This window comes from Bos javanicus, chromosome X (genome assembly GCF_032452875.1).
Source record: "Bos javanicus breed banteng chromosome X, ARS-OSU_banteng_1.0, whole genome shotgun sequence".
NCBI classification, from domain to species: Eukaryota; Metazoa; Chordata; class Mammalia; order Artiodactyla; family Bovidae; genus Bos; species Bos javanicus.
This window is the reverse complement of record NC_083897.1, coordinates 76,371,726-76,384,057: the sequence shown is the minus strand read 5'-3', so window position 1 is coordinate 76,384,057 and position 12,332 is coordinate 76,371,726. Positions and strand designations below refer to the sequence as shown.

The 12,332-nt window shown below is 36.8% G+C and overlaps 1 protein-coding gene across 1 annotated transcript in view; it reads right to left on the bottom strand.

Annotated features, from left to right (window-relative positions):
- MAGT1 (magnesium transporter 1) overlaps positions 1–12,332 on the bottom strand; it is a 48,662-nt gene that overhangs the window by 20,642 nt on the left and 15,688 nt on the right. The window contains exons 2-3 of the mRNA XM_061409656.1: positions 11,154–11,323; positions 7,435–7,552 (exon numbers count right to left, since the gene is read on the bottom strand). Coding sequence (XP_061265640.1) covers positions 7,435–7,552; positions 11,154–11,323 — 288 coding nt within the window. The remainder of the gene's footprint in view (positions 1–7,434; positions 7,553–11,153; positions 11,324–12,332) is intronic.

Below are 12,332 nucleotides of genomic sequence, written 5' to 3'. Positions count from 1 at the left end.
ACTATGTAATATATGAAATCCATTTCCTGTACAAAATTAAAAACAAAAAATTACAGGGTTATAGGGACCAACTCCAGTCCATTCTGCCAGCCACTATTACCATTTATAGACCTTTCTGAACTTATTCACATAGATGTGTATATACCAACAGAAAACATAATATTGTTTTGTGTCTGCCTTATTTAACAAAAATGGTATCACATTAACTGAAATATTCTGCATTTCATTTTGCTTTTTTTATTCAACCGTGTTTGAGAGATCTATCCATAACAGTATACACACACACACACACACACACACACACCAGGGAAGCCCCATATAATATGAGTGGCCCAGATGGTAAAGGATCCACCTGCAATGCAGGAGACCTGGGTTCAATCCCTGGGTTGGGAAGATCCCCTGGAGGAGGGCATGGCAACCCACTCCAACATTCTTGCCTGGAGAATCCCCATGGACAGAGAAGCCTGGAGGGCTACAGTCCATGGGGTCACAAAGAGTTGGACATGACTGTGTGACTAAGCACAGCATATATATATATGTGTGTGTGTGTGTGTGTGTGTGTATGTTGAGGCTGGTATATGCTCTCATAGTTTATTAAGTAATTATGCTATTGTTGGCAATTTAGTTTTTTCCTTTTTTCCCAATTAAAAAGGATGTTTTAAGAAATAGTCATGTACATATTTTCCTGTATATATGTAAGAATGCTTCTCTAGAAATGGAATAATTAGTTCATAGAGCAGAAACATTTTAAATGAAGATGGATAGAGCCAACATGCCTTCAAAAGTGGCTGTACCAATTTACACTCCTACCCAGCAACACAGGAAGGTATGTTTCCTCACATTCTTGCCAAAAGTTGATCTAATGGGTAAATATTGTAATAATGTATATAATATATATAATTTAACTTATATAATTATATAACAATATTTATATACTATATAATTTATATAATAACACCATTATTATAATTTGTATTTCCATCATTACTAGTATAACATCTTTACACCAAACCAGCTCTTTAAAAGTATCTTGTAGTCTATAGACACAATCAACAGTGAAAAAGCAATGGGAAAAAAATAATATATCTGATAAGGGGCTAATATTGAGACAACATAAAGAACTACAACTAAAAAACACATTTACTAAAAACTGGGCACAAGAAAAAAAAAAGTTGGGCAAAGGGACTTCCCTGGTGGCACAGTAGATAAGAATTTGCCTTGTAATGCAGGGAACACAGGTTTGATTCCTGATCTGGGAAGTTCCACATGCCATGGAGCAACTAAGCCCATGAGCCAAAACTATTGAGCCAGTGCTCTAGAACCTGGGAGCCACAACTACTGAGCCCATGTGCTACAACTACTAAAGCCCATGTGCCTAGAGCCTGTGCTGTGCAACGAGAAGTACCACAATGAGAAATCCACACACCACAACAAAGAGTAGCCCCCATTCACCGCAACTAGAGAAAGCCCACACAAAGCAATGAAGACCCATCATAACTAAAAATAAACAAATATATTTTTTTTAATTGGGCAAAGGATATGGATAGACATTTCTCAAAAAAGATATACAAATTGCCAACAAGCACATGAAAAGATATTCTACATCTAATCATTAAAGAATTACAAATCAAAACCACAATGAGACACCATCTCACACTCATTAGGATAACTACTATCAAAAAATAAAAAATAATGCAAAATGGTGCAGCTGCTATGGAAAACAATATGAATGTTACTACAAAAATGAAAAATAGAACTACCATATGATCTAGGAATTCCACTTGTGGGTTTAAATCTAAAAGAACTAAAAGCAGGGTCTTGAGGAGATAGCTGCATACCTATGTTAATAGCAGCATTATTCACAATAGCCAAAAGGTGGAAGCAACCCAAGTGCCCATCAACAGATGAATGAATAAATAAAATGTGGTATATGCATACAATGCAACATTATTCAGCCTTTCAAAGCAAGGGAAAAAAATTTAATATTTATTTACTTATTTGGCTGCTCTGGGTTTTAGTTGTGGCATGTGAGATCTACTTTACCAACCAGGGATCAAACTCAGTCTCCCTGTGTTGGGGGTATGGAGTCTTAGCCACTGGGGAAGTCCCTGGGACACAACAGGAAAGTCCCAAAAGCAAGAAAATTTGGATGCATGCAACAACATGAATCAACTTTGAGGACAGTACACTAAGTGAAATAAGACAGTCACAAAAAGACAAGTATGTATGATTCCACTTATATGAGGTACTGACAACAGTAAAGTTCACTGAGATAGAAAGCAGAATGATAAGTTTCCAAGGGCTGGGGGAAGAGGGAATAAAGAGTTATGTGATGTATAAAGAGTTTCCGTTTCATTGTACAAGGTGAAAAGAGTTCTGGAGATTGGTTATGCAGAAATGTGAATGTACTAAACACTACTGAACTATATTCAAGAATGGTTAAGATAGTACATTTCAGCATTAGTGGTAAAGAACCTGCCTGCCAATACCAGAGATACAAGAGATGCAAGTTCAATCTCTGGGTTGGGAAGATCCCCTGGAGGACATGGCAACCCACTCCAGTATTCTTGCCTGGTGAATCCTGTGGACAGAGGAGCCTGATGGCTACAGTCCACAGGATCACAAAGAGCCAGACATGACTAAAGCAACTTAGCATGCACACACACATATTTTCTCACAATTAAAATTTGTTTTTAAATCTTATAGGCTTTGACAATCCTTAGATGTTAAAGAGCCAAAATAAGATGTACGGTTTTTGGTAGGTTATCACTTTTTATCCATGCATGGCTTTTGTATGCTGTGGCATATAACAATATTCTTTGGAGAAAGATTCGAATTTATTCCACAGATGGACACACTACCATCCTTATACCACTAACTCTAAATATAGCTCTAAAATGGACATTGATATTAAAAGGTATTTGATGTAGAAGAAAACTTTATGTGTATCTTGGTAAGATAAATGAAATTACAATTTTTAATTTCCAAAACAATCCTTGCTTGAATAGTAGAGAATGAGAAAGCAATTTCTTAAACTCTAAAAACTGTTTCCTTTGGTCTAAAAAAGCCTAAATGCACTAATCTTTTAGGTTGCAGCATGTTTTATGAATACACTGATTTTGATTTATGGCACTGTGTGAGACTAAAATATGACCAGCACAGTAACATACTGTAAAATGGAACATTAAGCCATTCGTTTGATATTTACTTGAACATCTATTATGTGCTTAGCACTAATAGCTACAAGATACTGGCTCTGTCCATAAGTAAGTATACTCTAAGAAGGGCTGTCAAGCAACCCTAGGGCTGAAGGATAAAGTAGATAGCAAGCAAAAACAGATGAATAACATAAGAGAGATGGAAATCCTAAAAACAACCAAAAAAGAAATACCAGAGATGAAAACCACTGTAACAGAAATGAAGAATGCCTTTGATGGACTCAGTATACAGGACATGGCTGAGGAATCTCTGAGCTAGAGGATTTATCAATACAATCCTTGAAAACTGAAAAATAAAGAGAACAAAGACAAAAAACAAACAAAACAGAATATCCAGGGACTGTGGGTATACAAAAGGTGTAACATATACATAATGGGAATACTAGAAGAAAGAGAAAGGAACAGAAGAAATATTAATGACGGAGAAATTTCCCAAAGTAACATCAGACTCTAAATCACAGATTCAGGAAGCTCTAAGAATAAGTAGTAGATAAATGCCAATAACATACCCATGCATATAATTTAACTCAAAGAAAAAACTCTTAAAGAAGTCAGAGGAATAAAATGCTTTACCCATAAAGTAAGAGAGATAAGAATTACATCCAAATTCTTTTCAGAAACCATGCAAACAGGAAGAAAGTGGAGTGAAATATTTAAAGTGTTGAGAGAAAAAAATACCCTGTGAAATTATTCTTCAAAAGTGAAAGAGAGGGACTTCCCTGGTGGGCCAGTGATTAAGAATCCATGTTCCAATGCATGGGATCCAGGTTCAATCCCTAGTTGGGAAACTAAGATCCCACATGCTGCGGGGCAACTAAGCCTGTGTGCAGCAACTACTGAACCTGCACACCCTAAAGCCCATGTGCCACAACTAGAGAAGCCCTCTCACACTGCGACTGGAGAAAGCCCGCACACCCCAACAAAGAGCCTGTGTGCTGCAGTGAAGACCTAGCACAGTTAAAAATTTTAAAAATAAACTTCTTCCAAAAAAAAGTGAAGGAGAAATAAAGACTTTCAGACAAACAATCCCTTGCAAGAAATGTTAAAAGAAGTTCTTTAGAGAGAAGGGAAATAAGGCAGGTTGGAAACTTGAATCTACATAAAGAAAGAAAGGGACTGAAGAGGGAATAAGTGAAGGTAAGATAAAAACTTGTTTTTCTTATTCTTAATTAACTAACACATAACAGTTTGTTCAAAATAATAGCAGCAATGTATTCAATTGTATGTGTGTATGTACCTATATATAAGTGAAATGAATGACAGAAATGAGCAAACTCCAGCAGACAGTGAAGACAGGGAAGCCTGGTGTGCTGCAGTTCATGGGGTCGCAAAGAGTGAGACGTGACTTCGCAACTGAACAACAACAATCAAAACAGTGTGGTATCCAAAGGAACAGAATAAAAAGCCCAGCAGTAGAACCACATATAGTCATATGATTGTCAACAAAAGAGAAAAAGCAATTACGTGGAGAAAGTATAGTTTTAACAAATGGTGTTAAAATAACTAGATATCCGTGAGCAAAAAAACAGACAAAAAACCCCCACAAAACCTAGACACAGACCATGTCCTGTTCACAAAAAATAACTCAAAATGGGACTTCCCTTGCAGTCCAGTGGTTAGGACTCTGTGCTTCCAATGCAGAAGACATGGGTTGAATCCCTGGTTGGGGAATAAGATCCCGCATGCTGCAAGGCATGGTCAAAAATAGAAAAAAGAAAATAACTCAAAATGGATCAAAGGCCTTAAAATACAAAGACAAAATATAAAGTTCCTAAGAGATAACATAGTAGAAAATCTAGATGACGTCAGATATAGTGATGATTTTTTAGATACAACATCAAAGACACAATGTATGATAGAAATAACTGATAAGTTGTACTTCATTAAATTTACATGTTTTTGCTGTGCAAAAGACAAAAAGTAAGAAAGTGAGATGACAAGGCACAGACTTAAAACTCAATAAGGGGATCAAACAATCCAATTTTAAAAATGGGGGACAGCTGGTGGTCCAGTGGTAAAGAATCTGCCTGCCAAAGCAGGGGACAGAGGTTTGATGCCTGGTCCAAGAAGATTCCACATGTCATGGAAGAACAAACCCTGTGCACCACAACTACTGAGACTGCATTCTGGAGGCCTCCAACCACAACTACTGAAGCCTGAGTGCCTTAGATTCCATGCTTTGCAAAAACAGGAGCCACTGCAAATGAGAAGCCTGTACACCACAACTAGAGAATAGCCCCCACTCACTGCAACTGGAGAAAGTCCATGTTTAGCAATGAAAACCCAACATAGCCAAAAATAAATAAATAATAGGCCTAAGACCTTAACAGACATTTCACCAAAGAAGATACAGAGATGGCAAATGAGCAATTGAAAAGATACTCCACATTATATGTCATCAAAGAAATGCAGATTACAACAATGAGATACTGCTACACAACTGTTGTTGTTTTAGTTGCTAAGTCGTGTCCGACTTTGCGATCCTATGGACTGCAGCCTATCTGGCTCCACTGTCCCCGGGATTTCCCAGGCAAGAATACTAGAATGGGTTGCCATTCCCTTCTTCAGGGGATCTTCCTGACCCAAGAATCAAACCCACGTTTCCTGCATGAGCTACCTGAGCTACCTGGGAATTAGAATGGTCAAAATGCAGAACACTGATAACACCAAGTGCTAAGGAGGAAGTGGAGCAACAGGAACTTTCATTCACAGCTCTTGGGAATGCAAAATGGTACAGCCAATTTGGAAGATGGTCTGGAAGTTTCTTACAAAACTTAACATACTATGTGTGTGCTGTGCTTAGTTGCTCAGTCATGTCCGACTCTTGCGACCCCATAGATTGTATGTAACCTGCCAGGTTCCCCTGTCCATGGGATTCTCCGGGCAAGAATAGTGGAGTGGGTTGCCGTTTCCTTCTCCAGGTGATCTTCCCAACCCAGGAATTGAACTCAGGTCTCCTGCATTGCAGGCAGATTCTTTACCAACTGAGCTACAAGGGAAGCCCTAACATACTACATGATCCAGCAACTGTGCTCCTTGGTATTTATGCAAAGGAGTTAAAACTTGTGTCTGCATAAAAACCTGCATACAGGTGTTTATAACAGTTTTATTCATAACTGCTAAAACTTGGAAGCAATCAAGATTTCTTCAGTACATGAAAGAATAAACAAAGTCTGGTATATCCAGACAATGGGATATTATTTAGCTCTTAAAAGAAATGAGCTATCAAGCCATGAAAAGACATGGAGGAACTTTATATTCATATTACCAAGTGAAAGAAGTCAATCTGAAAAGTCTACATACTGTATGATTCCAAGTATATGACGTTCTGGAAAAGGCAAAACTGTGGAGACAGCTAAAAGATCAGTGATTACCAAGGGTTAGTGTGGAGGGAGGAATTAGTAGAGTACAGAGAATTTTAGGGCAGTGAAAATACTGTTTATGAATACATATTGATGGATACATCTCACTATACTTTTGTCCAAATCAGCAGAATGTACAAGACCAAGAGTGAACTACAATATAAACTATGCACATTGGGTGATTACGATGTGTTAATGGAGGTTCACCAACTGTAACAAACATACCATTCTGGTGGGGGATGTTGATAATGGAGAGGCTATTAATGTGCAGGGGCATAAGACATAACAGAAAACCTTTGTATCTACCTCTCATTTTTGCTGTGAACCATAAGTTCCTCAAAGAATAGTTTTAATTAAAAAAAAAAAAAAAAAAACGGTAAGAGAGGTCATGATTGATAGAGCCAGTAGGTATAGGATATAGGGCACAGGAAAAAGTTAAATGTTGAACAAGAAGGAGCTTTTCCACTAAGACAAGCCACAAGAGGTTAAAGACAGGTACCTAGCTCTTACCAAGAACTACAGTATTACACAATAGTGGGATTCTTGTTCTGAATTAAAAAGTTACTTGATAAATTGTTCACTTAAAAACAAAGTGGTACTTTTTTTTATTATATTTTACCACAAAATATATATATATAAGTTTACATGATTTCTACCCAATTTCCATATTCTAATAAGTTAGTATTGACCACCATATTTCATGTTTAGCTTAAGTTCAGCTTTTATTTCACTAACTACTCTAGATCTTACATAAGACAAGTCCTATTTAACTTCTTGCAGCCGTTGAAAAAGAGGTATTCCACATTATATATAGTTTACCAATTTCTATTTAACAGAATAACCAAATAGCTTACCATCTGAAATACATCAGAGCCTTCATCAAAATCCACCATAGCAAAAAATATCCTGTTGGTAAATGCACTGGAGTATCGCCAGGAGTTTGCAAGGATCTGGAATTCTTCATCAGCTTGCCTGGATGCAATTAGATTTGTAAAGATAACATATAAAACATTTTTAAAAACAATCTAGTGCAAGTCAGGCTCTGTTGATAGGGTTAGGACAAACCTTGGAAAACACTGCCACTGTTTTGGCATAAGAGAAATCTTATATCAAGAGTTGGGGATTTCAACAAGACGTAGTGATTATCTGACTCTGCTTCATACTTTGTGCCTGTTTCTTATCAAAAAGCTCCTTCTAAATTCACTGGAAAAAAATCTAGCTACAATTTTTAATAGGCTAAATTACTTCTAAGAGTTCAAAGACAAAGAATTGAGATTAGTTGAAAGCTCAAGCTATATTTTACTTTTCCCTGATTTCCCATATGCTTTTAGTTCTAAGATCTGACATTTTTTCATCTGTGATTATCTTTTTTTTGGTTTATCTTAAATTTGAATTTAATAGTATCATACATTTTCACTTCATAAATACGGTAACACTAACAACTGGCAATGACAGCTACAAGTTAACTGAAAGATTAAGGAGTGTAAATAGGGATCATAATATTAAATTAAGAGATGAGTAACAGTATAAGAAAAAATATTTTCAGTGAATTCTAATTGACAAGAAAATAGCTTTCCCCCTCAAAATGGAATTTACATGATTGTGAAGTAAACCTTAAAGTTTATTCTATAGTTTCCAATTGTTGTTTGTTGTTTTAGTCGCTAAGTCATGTCTGACTCTTTGCGACTGCATGGACTGTAGCCTGCCAGGCTCCTCTGTCCATGAGATTACCCAGGCAAGACATCAGAGTGTGTAGCCATTTCCTTCTTCAGGGTGTGATTAGCTTTTAATTCTATCCCTCCACATTTATTTTCATTGCTGTCACCTAAAGTTAGATCTTTAATATCTGACATTTGAATATTAAAATTCTTAACTCTATTTTCTCCTCCTCCAATCCTTAAACATTGCAATATACATCAATCTTTCTAAATAACTACTTTTTTGATACTCTTCCTCTTCTCAGAAACCACTGTTGCTTTTTTATTACCTTCAGAACACAATGTCCAAGCTCTTTCACTGCTTATTCAAGGTTCTTTATCATCTATTTCCAAATAATGCATCTAGCTTTTACACAACCTTCAGTCAGTTCAGTCGCTCAGTCATGTCCAACTCTTTGCGACCCCATGGACTGCAGCACACTAGGCCTCCCTGTCTATCACCAACTCCTGGAGTTAACTCAAATTCACGTCCATTGAGTCAGTGATGCCATACAACCATCTCACCTTCTGTCATCCCCTTCTCCCCTCCCACCTTCAATCTTTCCCAGCATCAGGGTCTTTTCAAATGACTCAGCTCTTTGCATCAGGTGGCCAAAGTATTGGAGTTTCAGCTTCAGCATCAGTCCTACCAGTGAATATTCAGGACTGATTTCCTTTAGGATGGACTGGTTGGCTCTCCTTGCAGTCCAAGGGACTCTCAAGAGTCTTCTCCAACACTACAGTTCAAAAGCATCAATTCTTTGGTGCTCAGCTTTCTTTATGGTCCAACTCTCACATCCACACATGACTACTGGAAAAACCACAGCCTTGACTAGCAGACCTTTGTTAGCAAAGTAATGTCTCTGCCTTCTAATGCCTCTGTCTAGGTTGGTATTACTCAATCTCAAACAAGATCTCTTAATTCCAGCACTTTACTCCTATCTCTGTACCTTTCCACACATCATTGCTTCTAAACAGAATATCCTACTGACATGTAAATCTGATCCATCTGTCTAGCCCTAGTACAAGTCCTACCTTCTCTATTAGGTCAAACCTAACCATTCCTGTTATATGTCCTTCCTGAAATTTTATGCATTTATTATGTACACAATTCATTTAGTACTTAATCATAAACTGTCTCATACTGACAGCTAAATTTTCATATGTGGAACTCATTTCCCTAGCCAGATGATAAGAGTGAACAGCACTCTGGGATCAAGCACTCATACTTCTCATCCTAAGAGCACCAACTACATAGTATTATACTAATTACTGTTGCTTAATTTTAGTTATTTGAATGAGTTTAGGAAAATGCGAGCTAATTTAAAATTTGGTCTTATAAAAAGATACTATTAAAAACATTAAGAATTCCATTAATTTGCATAATTATGAAGGACTTTGTTTTCTGACATTTTTGTATACTCATGATTGCCAGTGAGTAAACTGACTGAATTATGAGTAATTGCAGAGTGTAAGTTTATTCATAGTTAACACTTACTATTCTTTTTCCTTCTTCTACCTACTTTCCATTTATAGTCAGCATAATCCCATCCCTGAAAAAGAAGAACAGCACTCTGGGACCAAATATCTGGCCTATCTCCTACCTCTGGGGAGGAAATCTTTAAGAAGTGTTATAAAGGCTTGGGGAAGCATAACACACTATTCTGAAAGAAGGCTGTCTATTCCTTCACATGGGCTCAGGCTACCAGAATTTGGAAAACCTCCCAAGATTTTACTAGTTTTTCACAGGGTAGCTGTATCATTTCCTTTAAAGTGATTTCCCAGACCACACATATGATCTAAAAATATAAGTAAACGAATAACAAAAAGCAAAAGCTATTTTATTTTTTAGTATCCACTATTTTTAATTATCTATAATGTTTTTGTTTAAAGAAATACCTTTTTTCCTAAAAGCATTCAGAAATAGTAAAATCAAATCAACTAAGCATTGTTTGATGAAAGTTTAAGTGAGATTAGTCTCCATTTCTAAGGTTTAAAATTACTACAAAATAATCTAGAAAAAAGAAATACCTCTACATCATGAATCTTTGTTTTCTTAAAAAGTTCTCCTGTAATTCCAAATTTTGGATGCAGTCACCATTATTGCGATAATAAATATCTCTAGCTTTCAGTATACCATTAAAAAAACTGGAAACTGTTTCTTCCAAAAACGAAAGATTTGTTTTACCTAACTTCTGGGACTGTTGTCATAAAACAAGAGCACACAAGTACTACATCAATGCTATCAACATGCATTTATATAACTTGATATCAATTTATGATTTTTAGATTTTCTGTTATTTCTATGATGGTTACCATGATACTTTATCCTTGCTTTTTGTCCCTCCCCCACTAATATGGACAAAGACTGGGGACTTCCCTGGTGGTCCAGTGCTTGAGAATCTCCCGTCCAATGCAGGAGAGGCAGGTTCAATCCCTGGTCAAGGAACTAAGATGCTACATGCTGCAGGGCTACCAAGCCTGCACACCACAAATAGAGAAAAGCTGGTATGCTGCAATGAAGACCCAGTGCAGCCAAAACAAATAAATAAACAAAACCTTTAAAAAAAAGACTATAAAAGAGTAGTACTATTATATGTTAGTGAGAAGGGGATGGCAACCCACTCCAGTATTCTTGCCTGGAGAATCCCCATGGACAAGGGAGCCTGATGGGCTGCAATTCATGGGGTCACAAAGAGTTGGACATGACTTAGCAACTAAGCACAGCACACTATGTGTTACTACAGACACACTAAGTAAGGTATACACATTCATTGTTTATGTACCCACTGAACTAATCTCATTCTTCTGGGATTGAAAAATGGTTAAAATATTTTGAGTTATTTAATTTTTAAAGTGTAGTTGAAAGTTCATACTTGCACACGACACATTGTCTATGAAGTTGGAGAGCAGTGAACATGACAATAACGGAGTAGTTTCTCGGTGGGGCTTTAACAAGGCGACGGAACTTGTCTCCATTCATTCTTATTACAGGCCTTTTATTGGTCCATTCCATCAGTTGACTAACCTTTTCAGACAACACCATCTAAAAAAAAGATAAAGAAAGAATGCCATTAATACTCTCAACTTGGAATTTAAAGTATTTTTTAATTAGGCAACTGAAAATCAAGAAAAATAAGCAGAGGTACACAAAAAATATAAGAGAACTAAAAATTAAATTTGGTACTTGGGCCTGATGATGATAATTATTCTTAAAATTATATTATTTCATGATGAGATTTAAACATATACTATATTTTTATGTGCATGATTTATTTCCTAATAAATAAAATAAAATCATAAAAATTTTCATTGGCCAATGATTCCAAAGAAAGTGGGAAGAGCTACTCTATCTAATTTTAAGGCTTATTATACAGCTTCAGTAAGCAAGGCAGGGTGATACTGATAAAAGGATAGATACACAGATCAATGGAACAGAAATAAGACCTTGAAACAGACCTACACAATTATGGCCAAAGGTGCAGGATCAACTCAGCCTTTTCAATAAACGGTACTGAAACAACTGGATATCCATAGTCAAAAGTAAGAAACTCAAACAGAACTTCACACCTTATTCAAAAATTAATTTAAAAATGGATCACAAAATTAAATGTAAAAATGAAAATTATTAAAAATTAGGAGAAAATATTCAGGATCAATGAGTAGGCAAAGAGCTCTTAGACTGACAACAAAAGCATGATTCAAAAAAGAAAAAAAATGGCTCTTCCGCCGCCATTTTAAATCCAGCTCCATACAACGCTCCGCCGCCGCCACCGCTGCTGCGACTCGGTCTGCGCGCCAGCACCTTCCGGCCGACCACTCCACTGCTATGGAAGACATGAACGAGTACAGCAACATAGAGGAGTTCGCCGAGGGATCCAAGATCAACGTGAGCAAGAACCAGCAGGATGACGGTAAAATGTTTATTGGAGGCTTGAGCTGGGATACAAGCAAGAAAGATCTGACTGAATATTTGTCTTGATTTGGCGAAGTTGTGGACTGCACGATTAAAACAGATCCTGTTACTGGAAGATCACGAGGATTTGGATTTGTGC